Consider the following 14,743-nt stretch of genomic DNA (forward strand, 5'->3'; position numbering starts at 1 on the left):
ACCAGGTTCCGTGACAGTTTTTAAAATTTTGAGCAAAGACTCCTAGAAGTGAAATGTCACTCTTACTTGTTTTTGTCCTAAGTATTACATATGTGTATACCTGTAAAAGTATAGATTTGAGTTATATGTCGCCGAAAAATACTTTTTAGCATTGTATTATTCCTTCTTAACATAGCCAATCATCGAGGGACCAAGTCCTTAGTTGAGCTTGATCAACCCCAACTCCAGACGATTTCTTTGAAAATGTTCCCTGCTCAGCACCTTAGTGAAGATGTCTTCTACCTAATCCTTCGTCTTCCAGAACTTCATACAAATCAGAATCTTTTCGACATTGTCCCTGAGTAAATGGTGTCTGACATCAATATGTTTGGTTCTCTTGTGTTGAAACGGGTTCTTTGCCATGTTGAGAGCATTGGTGGTGTCACATAGAAGCGGTACACAATCAATGTATACACCAAAATCTTCTAATTGTTGCTTAATCCACAGTGAATGAGCACAGCACGAGGTAGCTGCAACATATTCTGCTTCAACTATTAAGAGAGCTACTGAGTTTTGTTTCCTTGTACCCCATTAGATCAAGCACGACCCCAGAAAATGTGTCGTTCCAGATGTGTTATTTCTATCCACCAGATATTCAACATAATCAGCATCAGCATATCCAACCAATTTAATGTTATCTCCCGAGGGATAGTAGAGAACCAGGTCCTGCATCCCTTTGAGATATCTTAGGATTCTCTTGACAGCTTTCAGATGAGATTTCTTTGAATTGGATTGAAATCCGGCACACAAACCCACACTAAAAACAATATCTGGTCTGCTACAGAAGTGACCCTATGATACCTCTATACATGGTCTGATTTATAGGGGAACCAGGTTCATCCATCCTAGACAAGTAGCTGTGGCAATGGGAGTGTCAATGATTTTTGATATCTCCATGTCAAATCTCTTCAGCAGCTTCTTGATGTACTTTTGTTATCTTATGTCCCCTTGGGAGTTTGCTTCACTTGTAAATCTAAGAAGAGATTTAGTTCCCCCATGGTACTCATTTCTAACTCACTTCCCATGAGTTATGCAAATTCTTCACATTGAGAGTCAACTGTTGCTCCAAAGATGATGTCATCAACATAGATCTTTCACACCAAGCACGGGGAGCCTGGATCCTATAACAGTTCTGTCACCAGGTCATGGAACCAGGTTCCACACACTGTTCCTCTCAAGTTGACGGAGTTCTTCTTGCATAGCTGTAATCCAGTCAGCATCTTTCATTGCTTCCTTAATATTCTTAGGCTCTATTTGAGAGAGAAAGGCTGAGAAGGCAAGTGGGTTTCTTGTCTTTGATCTGGTTTGAATTTCTTAGCAGCTGGAGTTCCATGTACAGCATCTACAACTCTGTTTTCTACTTCAGATGTTATGATTGAGGAACCAAGTTCCTCTATATCGGCTGGAGTCTCATCTTCAGTTCTGAGGAACAAGGTCCATGTAAATCTGGAGTAGTCATCCATAATGACGAAAATATGTACCTCTTTCCTCCTCTACTTGGCAGTCTCATAGGTCCACATAGATCCATATGGAGAAGATCAAGTGGCCTTAAGATACTAACTTTCTTTTTGGGCCTGAACAAGGATCTCACTTGCTTTCTTTTTACACATGCATCACACACCCTGTGATCCTTGAAGCTTGATTTGAGCAGACCATGAACCAGGTCCTTCTTGACTAATCTGTTCAGCAACGTGAAACTTGCATGACCCAGCCTTCTGTGCCATAGCTCAGCATTATCATTAACAACACTCAGACAGCCAAGATCCCCTTGTCACAGATTTGGAAAAATCCTACCAAGCTATACTTCAACCTATTCACGAAGTACGCATTTTCAATAGAGTGGGAAAGAGACTTCCCGATCCTTCCAACTCCCAGAATGTATCCCTTCTTACCATTTTCAAGGGATACAATCCCTCCTTGCATGGCCTTTAGTGAAAGGAAATCATTTGTTCTTCCAGTCATGAGCTTCGAGCAATCATTATCCATGTACCACTGTTGACTGCTCCCTTTCACTGTTCCATGCACACTAAATCAATAATTAGGCTTAGTAACCCAAGTCAGTTTGGGTCCCTTATAATGATAGAACGGGTGGTTCAAACTTCTTTCTGCCCATACAGGTAGTACATATTTTCTTTTCTGGGAACCAGATTCCTCATCAGTACGCCTCTTTTTAACAAAAACTTTATTTTTCTACAAAGACTGAGTTTTAACTTTACAAGAGTTCTTGTAATGACCAGTTTGACCATAGTGAGTGCACAACCTATTATCAGCCACAGTTACATACTTTCTATGGTGATTATAAGAGGTTTTAGCCTTTTGGAACCCGATGCCTTGCTTGTTTCCACCATTACTCTTGTATATAGACATTATCACATCAGAGGACCGGGTCCATTTTAGTGACTTATCAAGACCATTTTTAACCCTTTTTAAATCCTCTTGAAATTGTCTATTCTTTTCAAGCTCAACAACAAGACTTGTTTTAACTTTTTTAAGCTCACTCTCAAGCTCAAGTTGAGCCTCTTTAGCCACTTCCTCTCCCTCAGTGTTGTCCATCCATTTTTTGTTTGCTTTTTCAACAAGTTATGTTCTCTAGTTACTTCTTCTACTTGTTCCCTTAAATCTTCAATGGAAACTACCATATCATCCCTTTCTTGCTTAGTAGCTGCAATTTTCTCTACCAGAGTATTCTTTTCTTTGCTAAGGTTCTCTATGGTTTCCTTCAAGTCAACAACCACTACCATCAAATTATCTCTAGATTGTTCAGCATATCCTAGCTCTATGATTAGGGCATCATTATCATTAACAAAACTATAATATGTATCAATTAGAATATTTGCTAATAACATCAATTTCTTCGAAGAGTAGGACTTCAGATTTCTTTGAACATCCCTGAAATTTACCTCATCATTGTCATCCTCATCGGGCTGAGCCATCACTGCAAATAATGAATCAAATTCCTTTGCTCCATTTTGCACTACCATCATGGAGCTGCTTCCTACATCTGGTTCCTCTTCCGATTCACTGGAGAAGTCTCCCCATGCAGCAAAAGCTTGCTTCACAACATTGTTAGCTGCACTTTTTCGGTTGAATAGTTTGTCAGGAACCAGGTTCCTTTTTACTACTTTGTCAGAGTTGTGTTTGTAATGCTCTTACTTCAGAAATGGGCAGTCTTTGATGAAGTGTCCAGGCATTCCACACTTATGACAGCAATCATTTCCTTTGAAATTCCTGTTGGAACTTCGTTTCTTTGGGATCCCACCATTTTTACGAACTATCTTCTGAAATCCTTGTGGTCTATTGGTTAATTGACTTTCCTCAAAGTTTGGTGGAGCAGCCATGTAGATCCTTTCTAGGTGTTAACCTTTTAGAAAGAACCCGCTCTGATACCAATTGTTAGAAACTAAGTGTCCACCGGCTGTATAGAGAACCAGGTTCTCTATGCGTTTCCACGAAAAATACTAATGAACCAAACTGTATAGCGATCTGGTCCTATATCAATTCCCACAGTGCTAACTACTGAACCAATATGTAAATGAGACACAGGATAAGTTCCTACTGTATAGAGAACCAGATTCTCTATCAGCTCCCACTGTAAGCAATAGAATATAAAACTAACCAATATAGGGAATCAGGTTCTCTAATTGTTTCCACAGTAGCTCGGCAGTAAATAAAGAACACAAAGGATTTTTACATGGAAAAATCTCAATTCAAGGGGACAAAAACCACGACCTACACTTGTAGGCTTTCAACTTCACTAACTTGTAAACACTTATTACAAGCCACTTTGTAATGACTCTATTACAAAGGATTCAACTCAACTAACTTGTTTTACTCTCACCATAAGCCACTTTGTGACTCTCTAGTTACAAAGACTTTAACTAATTTGTGATACTCTCACCGCAAGCCACTTTATAATAATTCTATTACAAAGACTTCAATCACTCTAACTTGTAATAACACTATTACAAGCCACTTTGTAATAACTCTATACAAAGGCTTTACAACTCGACTAACTCTAGCCAAGACACAAACTTAGAGGGTTTGTGATTTCGGGTTTCCTAAAACACAGCTTCTAAGAAAGCAAGATAGGAGTTACAATTGAAAAACAAAATAACAAATACTCAACAAACCTAAGGACTTAAGATATCTTCAATCTTGGATCTGGTCTTTGAGGTTGTAGTAGCTTTGTTCTTGAGAGAGGTTGTGGCAAGCACTTGAGAGAGGATTTTCGTTTCTGATTTTGCAAGTCTTGAGAGGGATGCCTTGTGTCTTGCACCAGGTTTATATTACAAAAGACATCATATTAGTGATGTCAAATCTTGGTTAGTACATGCCTCTTCTCAATGGGAAGTGACTGATGCACTGTCTACTGCACTGTCGCGTGTACAGTTGCAGGTAGTCACTTTCTGTAGTTGTTTTCCAGTTGTACAGTTGACTTATACTTCTGCTAGGGGAACACCAAGGGAGCAGGTCCCTAATCTGGTTCTTGTGAGTCTAAAGGCACACTACCCAGATTATCTTGAGTCGATTAACATGAATGATTGTACCGGGCATGCTTCAGGTCCTTTATCTGGTTTTCTCATGAAGTAAGTTGTTTTACCTTCCTTGATTATATTTATACGTGTGTGAAATCACTTACAATGATATAAGCAAGGTAGGTAAAAAGTCTTCCATAGAAAGTTGACTGTTGCACTATTCCTGTGCAGTAGCATGTGCAGGCAGCAACTTTCTTGCTGGAGAGTTGACTTCATACAGTCTCTTCAGGAACTGGTAGGGACCTATTCCCTCAGCTGTTTCTTCCACTCTGAAGAGTTGAGTTATATCCCACGCTAGATCCCAACCTGAAACTTTGTAATCTCAAGGTCTTGTAAATGTGTAACAGTGTCATGACCCAATTCCCGAACCCGGACGTGATGGCGCCTCTCGTGAAGACAAGGCTAGCCAGACCAAAACGGAACACCTCTTTTAAATAATTAATTATCATAAACGGTAATAAAACATAATATAATATCCATAACTTGCGGAATTTAACGATAATAACAGCAAAAACCATCCCGACGCAGCCCAAACCGGGGTGTCACAAGTCATGAGCAACTAAGAAATTCAGATACAAGTCTACCAAACACTAAATCCGATACAATAGTTCTAAAAACATGAAAATGATAAGATGAGGGAGGCACGGGGCTGCGAACGCCAATAGCTACCTCGTAGTCTCCGAATCACTACATGGACTAGGAGAATCAGCACTCAAGAGTAGACTCTACGATGCCTGAATTTGCACACATGGTGCAGGGAGTAATGTGAGTACTCCGACTCAGTGAGTAATAATTATAAATAATGGCTGAAAGTATGAAAACACGTAAAGGCACAAAGCAATTCCATATCAAGCAGTAAAATCACTTAAGGCGGTAAATCAGTGAAGAAATCAAATGAAATCCCTTTTAAAACAAGTAAAACAGGAAATTTTAACAGGTAAATATCAAGTAGAAATCCGCCCCTCGGGCACAATATCAATCGCTCAGAACAGTATCAGCCCCTCGGGCTCACTCTCAGTACAGTATCAGCCCCTCGGGCTCAGTATCAATTACTCAGAATAGTATCAGCCCATCGGGCTCACTCTCAGATCATAACGGGTACCCGCGCTCACTGTGGGTGTGCAGACTCCGGAGGGGCTCCTTACGGCCCAAGCGCTATATCAAACCACCTCGTGGAATCATCACTCGGCACTCGGCCTCACATCACTCAAGCCACCTCGTGGTATATAAAGTATCTCAGGCCCTCGGCCTCATATCACTCAGCATATCCTCACATATGGCTCTCGGCCTCACTCAGTCCGAAAATCATCACAAGCCCCTTGGGCATTAGTAAAACAATAGTTCTCAGCCCAAAACATGATGTAGAAATATCATTTAAGTTTTAAATCTGAGTAAAAGTGGTTGAGTTTGTAAAACAATAGATATCAACAGGACTGAGTTCAAATAATAAGTCAAGCAGTGAGGAAACAGTGATAAAAATCCCTAAAGTGTCCAAATAGTTGGCACGAAGCCCAAATATGGCAATCAGCCCAAATCATGATGATAACAAATAAATTTCAGTCAAATACGCGGTAAAATCATCAATCGGGATGGACCAAGTCACAATCCCCAGTAGTAAAAGACCACACGCTCATCATCCAGCGTGTGTCTCACCTCAATATAGCACAATGATGTGCAATCCAGGGTTTCAAACACTCAGGACATCATTTACAATCATTACTCACCTCGAACCGACTACAACTCTAGCTCGCGATGCCTTTGCCCCTCGAATCGGCCTCCACGCGTGTCAAATCTATCCAAAATCAGAAAGAATACATCACAATATGCTAAGGGAACAAAACCCAAGCGAAAACAATCGAAAAATATCGAAAATCCCGAAATTAGCAAAACCCGAGCCTTGGGCCCACTTCTCGAAACTCAGAAATTTTCACATCATTAGATTCCTTATCACCCCACGAGTTCATACATACCAAAAGTTCTCAATTCCAACCTCAAATGGTCCCTCAAATCCCAATTCAAAAGTTCAAAATCCCAAGCCCTAGTTCTTCCAATTTTAGCTTAAATTCCATGAATTTCTAGGTTAATTTCACAATAGAATCACATTTTTGGTTCATAAAACTTACCTCCAATCAATTCTCCTTGAATCCCTCTTTAATATCCCTCAAAGAGCTCTCAAAATGATCAACTATGGTGGAAAAATGGCTCAAAATCGCGGAGGAAATGTCTTATAAACTTTCTGCCCAGTTCTTATATCTCTTCATCGCATTCGCGACCTCAGCCTCGCGAACGCAAAGCACATTTTTAAATTATCCAAAATTAACCTTACGCGAACGCGACTCACCCTCCGCGAATGCGATGTTTCAGGCTTTACACTTACGCGAACGCGTTCCCTCACACGAACGCAAAGAACAATTGCTCTTGGACCCTATTTCCTTATACGCGAACGCGAGCAAACTCATGTGAATGCGAAGCATCCACTCTTAGCCTTCCACGAATGTGAGCCTTCAAATGCGAATGCGAAGGCTTAAATTCCTGCCTCCCAAATTCCTTCTACGCAAACGCGACATACCCCTCGCGAACGCGAAGGGTTATTTTCTGCAACACCTGGACTCCCAAAATCTACAACTTTTCAACTTAGAAAATGGTCCGATTGACCACCTGAAACTCACCCGAGGCCCCCGGGACCTCAACCAAAAGCACCAACACATCCTAAAACCTCATTCGAACTTGTTCCAATCATCAAAACACCTCAAACAACACCAAATCCATCAATTCACATTGAATTCAAGCCTAGGTTTTCTAAAAAAAACTTCTGAAATACGCTTTCGATCAAAAATCCAACCAAACCACGTCCGAATGACCTGAAATTTTGCACACACATCACAATTGACATAACTAAGCTACAACAACTCTCGGAATTCCATTCCAACCCTAGGATCAAAATTTCACCTACCAACCGGAAATCGCCAAAATACTAACTTCGCCAATGATCCTAGTTCTACACCGGACCTCCAAAACCAATTCCGATCATACTCCTAAGTCATAAATCACCCAACGAAGCTAACCACATCATAAGAATTCCGTTCCGAGCTCATATACAAATAAGTCAATTCTTGGTCAACCTTTCAAATTCAAAGCTTTCATCTAAGACTATTCTTTTAAATTCATTCCGATTTCCTTGAAAACCAAAACCAATGATCTATATCAGTCATAATACCTTACACAGGGCAAGTCATGCCCGAGAATTGGCGATCAAAGTGCAAAAGCTCAAAACGACCGGTCGGGTCGTTACAAACAGGTTCCTTATCTAGTTCTGGATGGTAAGTTTGTTAGATCATCAAAACATAAAAGTAAAGTACTTATGTCCAAAGTACTTGTAACCTATCATAGAGGCACCTCATCTTCAACATTATCATCTACCTCCACCCCCGGGAGAATATTTCCGAGAGGATCATTATTTGCCATTTTGTACTTTAATCGATTCACAAACAAATTAGAAAAATGGAAGGAAAGAAAAACAAAACACACAAATACTCGAAGATATAGATAAAACCATTTAACTCCCCAGCAACAGCGCCAAAAATTGATCTGGTCCACACCTACACTACTACAGAGTAGCAAGGATGGTCGATGCAGTTTTACCAAACAAAGGTTGGGATCGAATCCACAGGGAGTTAATTAGTTTGGAGTTAGGTTTATATCCAAGTAGAGATATGGGTTTTTCCCTTAATTGTACTTCCACAAATGGTTGGTTTGTTTTCTACTTCTACTTCTATTCTATAGCATGCAATAGGTAAAGCTAAGTACAACATTTTTGTTGGTTGTTTTCAAAGATTAGAAGGGACTAGGGTAGTGACTTCCACATAAGTGGATATCTAATAGGTATCGAGAATTCAGGGCAAGCTTGTTATAATTGGGGTCGTGATATAACCATCACACATAAGTTCTCACTCTATACCTCTCTGTAGTTTGAGTGACTTTGCCCAATTTGGCTTTTTCAAGTCCAAACGGGTGTTCATGCATAGCAAATGATATTGGCTCAAGTCGGGTATTACTATCTCTAGGTTTAACCCTTTAATTATGGCTATCAATCTCTTGAATGCACCCCAATTTTTTGTTAGCCTAATCTTCCTAGACTTAGTCCCTCTTTATCAAGAAGAGTCTAAGTCATAAAGGCATGAATCAGTGTTTGCAACCATCAATTCTACAATTAAAGCATGAATCAGGCTAAATACCACTAACCCATAAACAATTAATCCCTAGAATTCAAGACCCATTAAATATCCACACTAGGGTTTGGTCACAACCCTACTTATGGGTTTAGCTACTCATAATAACAGCAGAAATCAAATCATCAAAACAAAGGATGCATAACTTATCAATTTCCCCTTTCTTGATGATGACAAACTTAGAATTGATATTCCCCTTGAGAACCAGATCTCCACATTGTTCCCCGTACAAATTAGCCATATCCCCTATGAGAACCAGACCAAAGGAACTGGTCACAACTGGTTCCTTGATATTGTTTAGCAAATCATCAAAACACAAAATAGCATAACTTAGCAATTTCCTCCTTTTTGATGATGACAAACCCAAAGTAAATGTTCCCCTTGAGAACCAAATTCCTCACATGTTTCCCTGCGGATCAGACCAATAATCAAATGTTATCAGCAATGTTCCCCCTGCGAAGTAAAGCTATCTTTCATGCACAACACATCATATCAATTTGATTATGTTCCTCCCCCTGTTGACACTTATGTAACTTCCCCTTTTTGGCATCATTGAAAAGAATAACAGAAGAAGCACAACCAAAAAGAAGTTCAGCAACATTAACTCATGCTACTTGGGCAATACAACATAAACAATAACAAGAACAACAAGTGAATGTTATTGCATAAAATAGAGTGATTTCCCATAGTAGAGTAATTATAACAAAAGCATAGTAGTTTCAACAATACAGAATATGACAATTTAAACAACAAAGTACAAATGTCATCAAATATAGGGATCAAAAGAAGATAGGAATTCGAGGAAATTTGGAAGGAGTGAAAGACATGGATCACTAGGCAGGAAGAAAAGTAAGGGGCTAAGGCCTTGATGAGCTTGTCCAGTTGTTCATTCACTCTCCTTTGATCAATGATCATATGCTCTCTCAGTTCCTCTACCTGTTTCCCCAATCTTTTATTCTCACCCTTCAACATAGCATTCTATTCTGCCAAGGGTCCATGGGGACCTAGTTCTCTACCTATCTGAGCAGGCTGAACCATCAATCAGATTACCAAGAATCTCCCCAAGCTTCTCCTCATCAAGAACAAGCTTAATCACATGCACACATAGCATCAGAGTATCACATACAACATAGAATTTTTTACTTCTTCTTCATAAACATTGGGACTTGGAGGAACAAAGTGGTGATTTTATTTTTGGAACTCAACAATGTCAAAAAGTTCCTCCATTTTTCAGTAATATCATAGTCAACACTCTGCCTAACAGCACTTTTTGAGACTTCATAGTTTTCTAACTCTCCAAACCCGATAACTCAACCTTTTGCTTCTATAAGGAACCAGGTTCCTCACTCACACTACTTTTTCTTTCCCTGAGCGGCCTTGCTCCCTTTTCTTCTTCTCAATTTGTTCACCCTTATCATCTGCTACATCTTTCTCAGCCAACTTTCTTTTCTTCATTTTTGTTTGAATTCTTTCTCATAAGTGAAGATTTTTCCACTTCATACTCTCTTCTACAATCACCACATCAGCAGGTCATACCACTTCATCATCAATCAGCCTACTTTTCATCAATCCGTTTTACTGAATTGGAGTTTCATTAAGCGCAGAACCCAAGAGAAAAAGATCATCATCAGAATTAACATCCTACGAAGGATTTGAGGAACCAGGTCTGTCATTAAGTTCTCCATTTTCCAGCACATTCACCGATTCCTCCATCCTTCAAGGATTCTACAAACCCAGCAACAATTTCAGCCTCACTCTCTAGAATATTTCAGTTAAAGTCCCATCAAAATCTACCAAAGACTTCTTGGGTTTCGATTCAAATGGAGTTAGGATTTTGGACGGTAACAGAGTACTAGTATATTTGGAGAGAAGGATTCTTTTTGAGATAAGGTTGATTTAGTTTTGAAGAAAAGAATCGGTTTTGGTTGGGTATGAGAGAAGGAAATGATTTTTCGGGGCAACAGGTCAGTTCCGAAAAGGTTTAACATCTTGGACTTCAAAATTTTGGAGAGAGATGGGAATAAATTAATGGCATTACACTTCAGTAGTTTAAAAAGGCATATAAGTATTGAAGATACTACTAACCTGAGTCATAGGAACCAAGTCCCTTGATGATTATTGAAAATCTGAGCAAAAACTCCTAGAAAGGCAATGTCACTCTTACTTGTTTTGTCCTGAAAATGCCATGTATGTATACCAGTAACAATATAGATTTGAGTTAGATGCCGCCAAAAATATTTTTTAGCATTTTACCTTTCCTTTTTAACATAGCCAATCATCGAGGGACCGGGTCCTTAGTTAAGCTTGGTCAACCCCAACTCCAGACAATTTCTTTCAAAGTGTTCACTGCTCAGCGCCTTGGTGAAGATTTCTGCTACCTAGTCCTCCGTCTTCCAGAATTTCATACAAATCAGAACCTTTTCAACATTATCCCTCAAAAAGTGATGTCGCACATCAATGTGCTTTGTCCTCTTGTGTTGTACTATGTTCAAGCTGTAAATACACTTAAGTCTTTAAGATATTGCTTGATCTGTAGTAGTTGAGCACAACAAGCAGCAGTAACTACGTATCCAGCTTCAGCAATAGAAAGAGCCACACAGTTTGTTACTTTTTACCCCATGAGATCAAGCATGACCCCAGAAAATCTGCCATTCCAGATGTGCTCTTTCTATCCACCAGATATTCAACATAATCAGCATCAGCATATCCAACCAAGTCAAAAGTATCTCCTGAAAAATAAACGAGGACCAGGTCCTGTGTTCCCTTAGGATACCACAAAATTCCCTTGGCAACCTTCAAGTGAGAGCCTTTTGGGCCAGGTTCCAATTACGGTTTTGTCTGAAGGCCTAGGGACCATGTGTCATACTTGGTTCCTCTCAACTGATGGAGTTCTTCTTGCATAGCAGCTATCCAGTTAGAATTTTTCAATACTTCTTTGACGTTCTTATGCTCGATCTGAGACAAGAACGCTGAGAGGGAAAACATGTTCCTTGCCTTAGAACTAGGTTGAATACCAGAGTCTAAGGGTGTAATTACATTTTGAAGGGATGTGAACTCTTTTGCTTCTAGTTGGATACTTGAACTTCAGAATTTGAAGGACCAGGTTCCTCCATATGTGAATCATCATTGACATCAATAAAATTTCACTCTTTTGTTCTGTATCAAGAGTACCTAATGCAGCATCAACAACCCTATATTCTGCTTTAGTCGAGGTGATAGAGGGACCAGGTTCCTCTGTGCCTTTTGGAGATTCTGCTGCATCTCTTTAATCGCTTTGCTTGACTTGACTTATCAAATCCGTCTTTCCATTTGCAATAGCTATATCTTCACCATGAGCATTTGTAAATTCTTCATCTTCATCTTCTTTGTTATGTGACCATTTGCCACTATTGTTGAGAATAAAATATTTTGCATCCAAAGGCTCCCCGGTAAATCAACGTTGGTTTTCTCCCATTTGAGCAGTTCATAGAGAGACTTCCCAAGAAGGGACCTGATCATGCATTTGTTAATCAAGTAGCAAGAAGTGTTGAATGCTTCGCCCACAAACCAAGTCCTCCATAACCGACTTGTTCAGCAAATAAAAACATGCATGCCCCAGTCGTTTGTTCCATAACTCTACATCATCATCAATGACACTTAAGCATGGTATATCACCACCATTCAGTGAATCAAGGTCTGCAACATAGATATTCTTGAATCTCTTGGTTATCAATACCATTTCACCAGTTTTAAGATTGGTGAAAGTGCAAGATTTAGACAAGAACTTCACTTTATTTTTCCCTATCATATATTTGAGACACACTCAACAAGCTATATTTCAATCCATTTACATAGTACACATTTCAATTGCACGGGAGAGTGTTTTGTCAATTTTGTCAACACCAAGAATGTAGCCTTCTTGTCGTTTTCAAAGTACACACTCCCATCTTGGAAGGCCTAGAGTGAGGAAATCATTCATTCTTCTAATTTTATGCTTAGAGCAGCAACTATCCATGTACCATTTTTTTACTGCTACCTTTCACTCCAATCTGCACACTAAATTAATGATTAGACTTAGGAACCCTAGCCAGCTTGGGTCCCTTATAATGATAGGACAGACGGATCAAACTTCTTTTTGCCCATGCAAGCAGCACATAGTTTCTTTTTAGGGAACCAGATTCCTCATCAGCAAGCCTCTTTTCAACAAAAACTTTATTTTTCTGAAAAGATTGAATTTTAGTTTTACAGGAGTCCTTGTAATAAATCGTTTGACCACAGTGAGTACACAACCAATTATCAGCCACAGTTACATACTTTCTATGGGGATTATAAGAGGTTTTAGCCTTTTGGAACCCAATTCCTTGCTTGTTTCCACCATTACTCTTGTACATAGACATTATTACATCAAATGACCAGGTACAATTAAGTGACTTATCAAGATTATTTTTAACCCTTTTTTAAATCCTCCTGAAGTTGTCTATTCTTTTCAAAGATCAACACAAGGCTTGTTTTAACTTTCTTAAGCTCACTTTCAAGCTCAAGTTGAGCCTTACTAGCCACTTCTTTACTCTTAGTGTTGTCCATCCAATTTTTTGTTTGGTTTTTCAACAAGTTATTTTTTCTAGTAACTTCTTCCACTTGTTCCTTCAAGTCTACAATAGAAATTACCATATTATCCCTCTCTTGTTCTAAGTCACCAATTTCTTCTATTAAAGCATTTTTCTTATTAATGAGGTTATGATAGGCATCAATCAACACATTTGCTAAGGACATCAATTTGTTCATAGAGTAAGTTTTTAAATTTCTTTGAACATCAAGAAAACTTACTTTATCTTCCTCCTTATCCTCGTCATCATCAAATTTAGCCATGAGTGCAAAGATTGACTCATATTCTGAAGATTCATTGCCAACAACTATCATAGATGCATCTCCTTGGTCATCCTCACCTTCAGATTCGCTGGAGGAATCTCCCCAGTCAACCAGATCTTACTTCACCATATTGTTAGCAACATCTCTTCTTTTGAATTTCCTGTCAGGGACCATGTTCCTTTTAGCTGCCTTATCAGTGTTGGTTTTGTAATGATTCTCCTTATGAAGAGGGCAGTCTTTAATGAAGTGTCCAAGCTTTCCACACTTATGAAAACAATCATTTCCTTTAAAATTCCTGCTGGAACTTCCTTTCTTTGGGATCCCACCATTTTTATGAATCATCTTTTGAAATCTTCGAGTGAGATATGTCATTTTAGATTCATCACTACTTGAGTCAGTGTGGGTAGCTTTAAGAACTAGGTTCCTCTCCTCATTGGGCTCTCTTCTTTCAAGATCCTTCCTTCTCTTCATCTCATATGTTTTGAGATTTCCAATAAGCTCGTCAATAGTCAGCTTTTGCAGGTCTTTGGCTTCAGTGATAGTATTAACCTTGCTCTCCCAAGAACCTGGTAGAACACCGAGTATCTTCTGGACCAGCTTGTTGGTTGGAATGATTTCACCAAGTGAATGAAGCTCATTGATTATGGAGGTGAAACGGGTATGCATCTCTTGAATGGACTCACGCTCTTCCATTTTAAAGAGTTCATACTCAGTTGTAAGTATATCTATTTTGGACTGTTTTACCTAAGTAGTTCCCTCGTGAGCTGTTTGAAGATCTTCCGAGATTTTCTTAGCAGATTCACATGCCGAGATACGATTATACTCGTCTGGTCCAATACCACACACAAGAATCTTCTTTGCCTTGAAGTTCTTCTCAATAGCTTTTCGGTCAGCACCATTGTATTCTTTTCTTGTTTTTGGAACAGCCTTCAAAGGGACAAAGGGATCATCACAAATCACATCCCAAAGCTCAGAGTCCTCAGCCATTATGAAGTCATGCATTCTTGTTTTCCACCAACCATAGTATTGGTCGTTGAATCTTGGTGGTCTGTATTTTGATTGTCCTTCCTCGAGGTTTGGTGGAGCAGCCAT

The 14,743-nt window shown here is 39.3% G+C and overlaps 2 protein-coding genes across 2 annotated transcripts; both read right to left on the reverse strand.

Moving 5' to 3' along the window:
* Positions 1–1,289: 1,289 nt before the first annotated feature.
* LOC138886236 (uncharacterized) lies at positions 1,290–3,377 on the reverse strand. The gene is made up of 6 exons (XM_070167296.1): positions 3,193–3,377; positions 2,538–3,114; positions 2,139–2,229; positions 1,932–2,051; positions 1,521–1,806; positions 1,290–1,461 (listed from the first exon to the last, which is right to left on the reverse strand). The coding sequence occupies exons 1-6, from the start codon at positions 3,375–3,377 to the stop codon at positions 1,290–1,292; spliced, it is 1,431 nt and encodes a 476-aa protein (XP_070023397.1).
* An 11,018-nt stretch (positions 3,378–14,395) lies between these two features.
* LOC104247824 (uncharacterized) lies at positions 14,396–14,743 on the reverse strand. Its single transcript, XM_009803951.1, has one exon. It carries the CDS (start codon positions 14,741–14,743, stop codon positions 14,396–14,398), a length of 348 nt encoding a protein of 115 aa, XP_009802253.1.

The sequence above is a fragment of the Nicotiana sylvestris genome, chromosome 2, assembly GCF_000393655.2.
Source record: "Nicotiana sylvestris chromosome 2, ASM39365v2, whole genome shotgun sequence".
Lineage (NCBI taxonomy): Eukaryota > Viridiplantae > Streptophyta > Magnoliopsida > Solanales > Solanaceae > Nicotiana > Nicotiana sylvestris.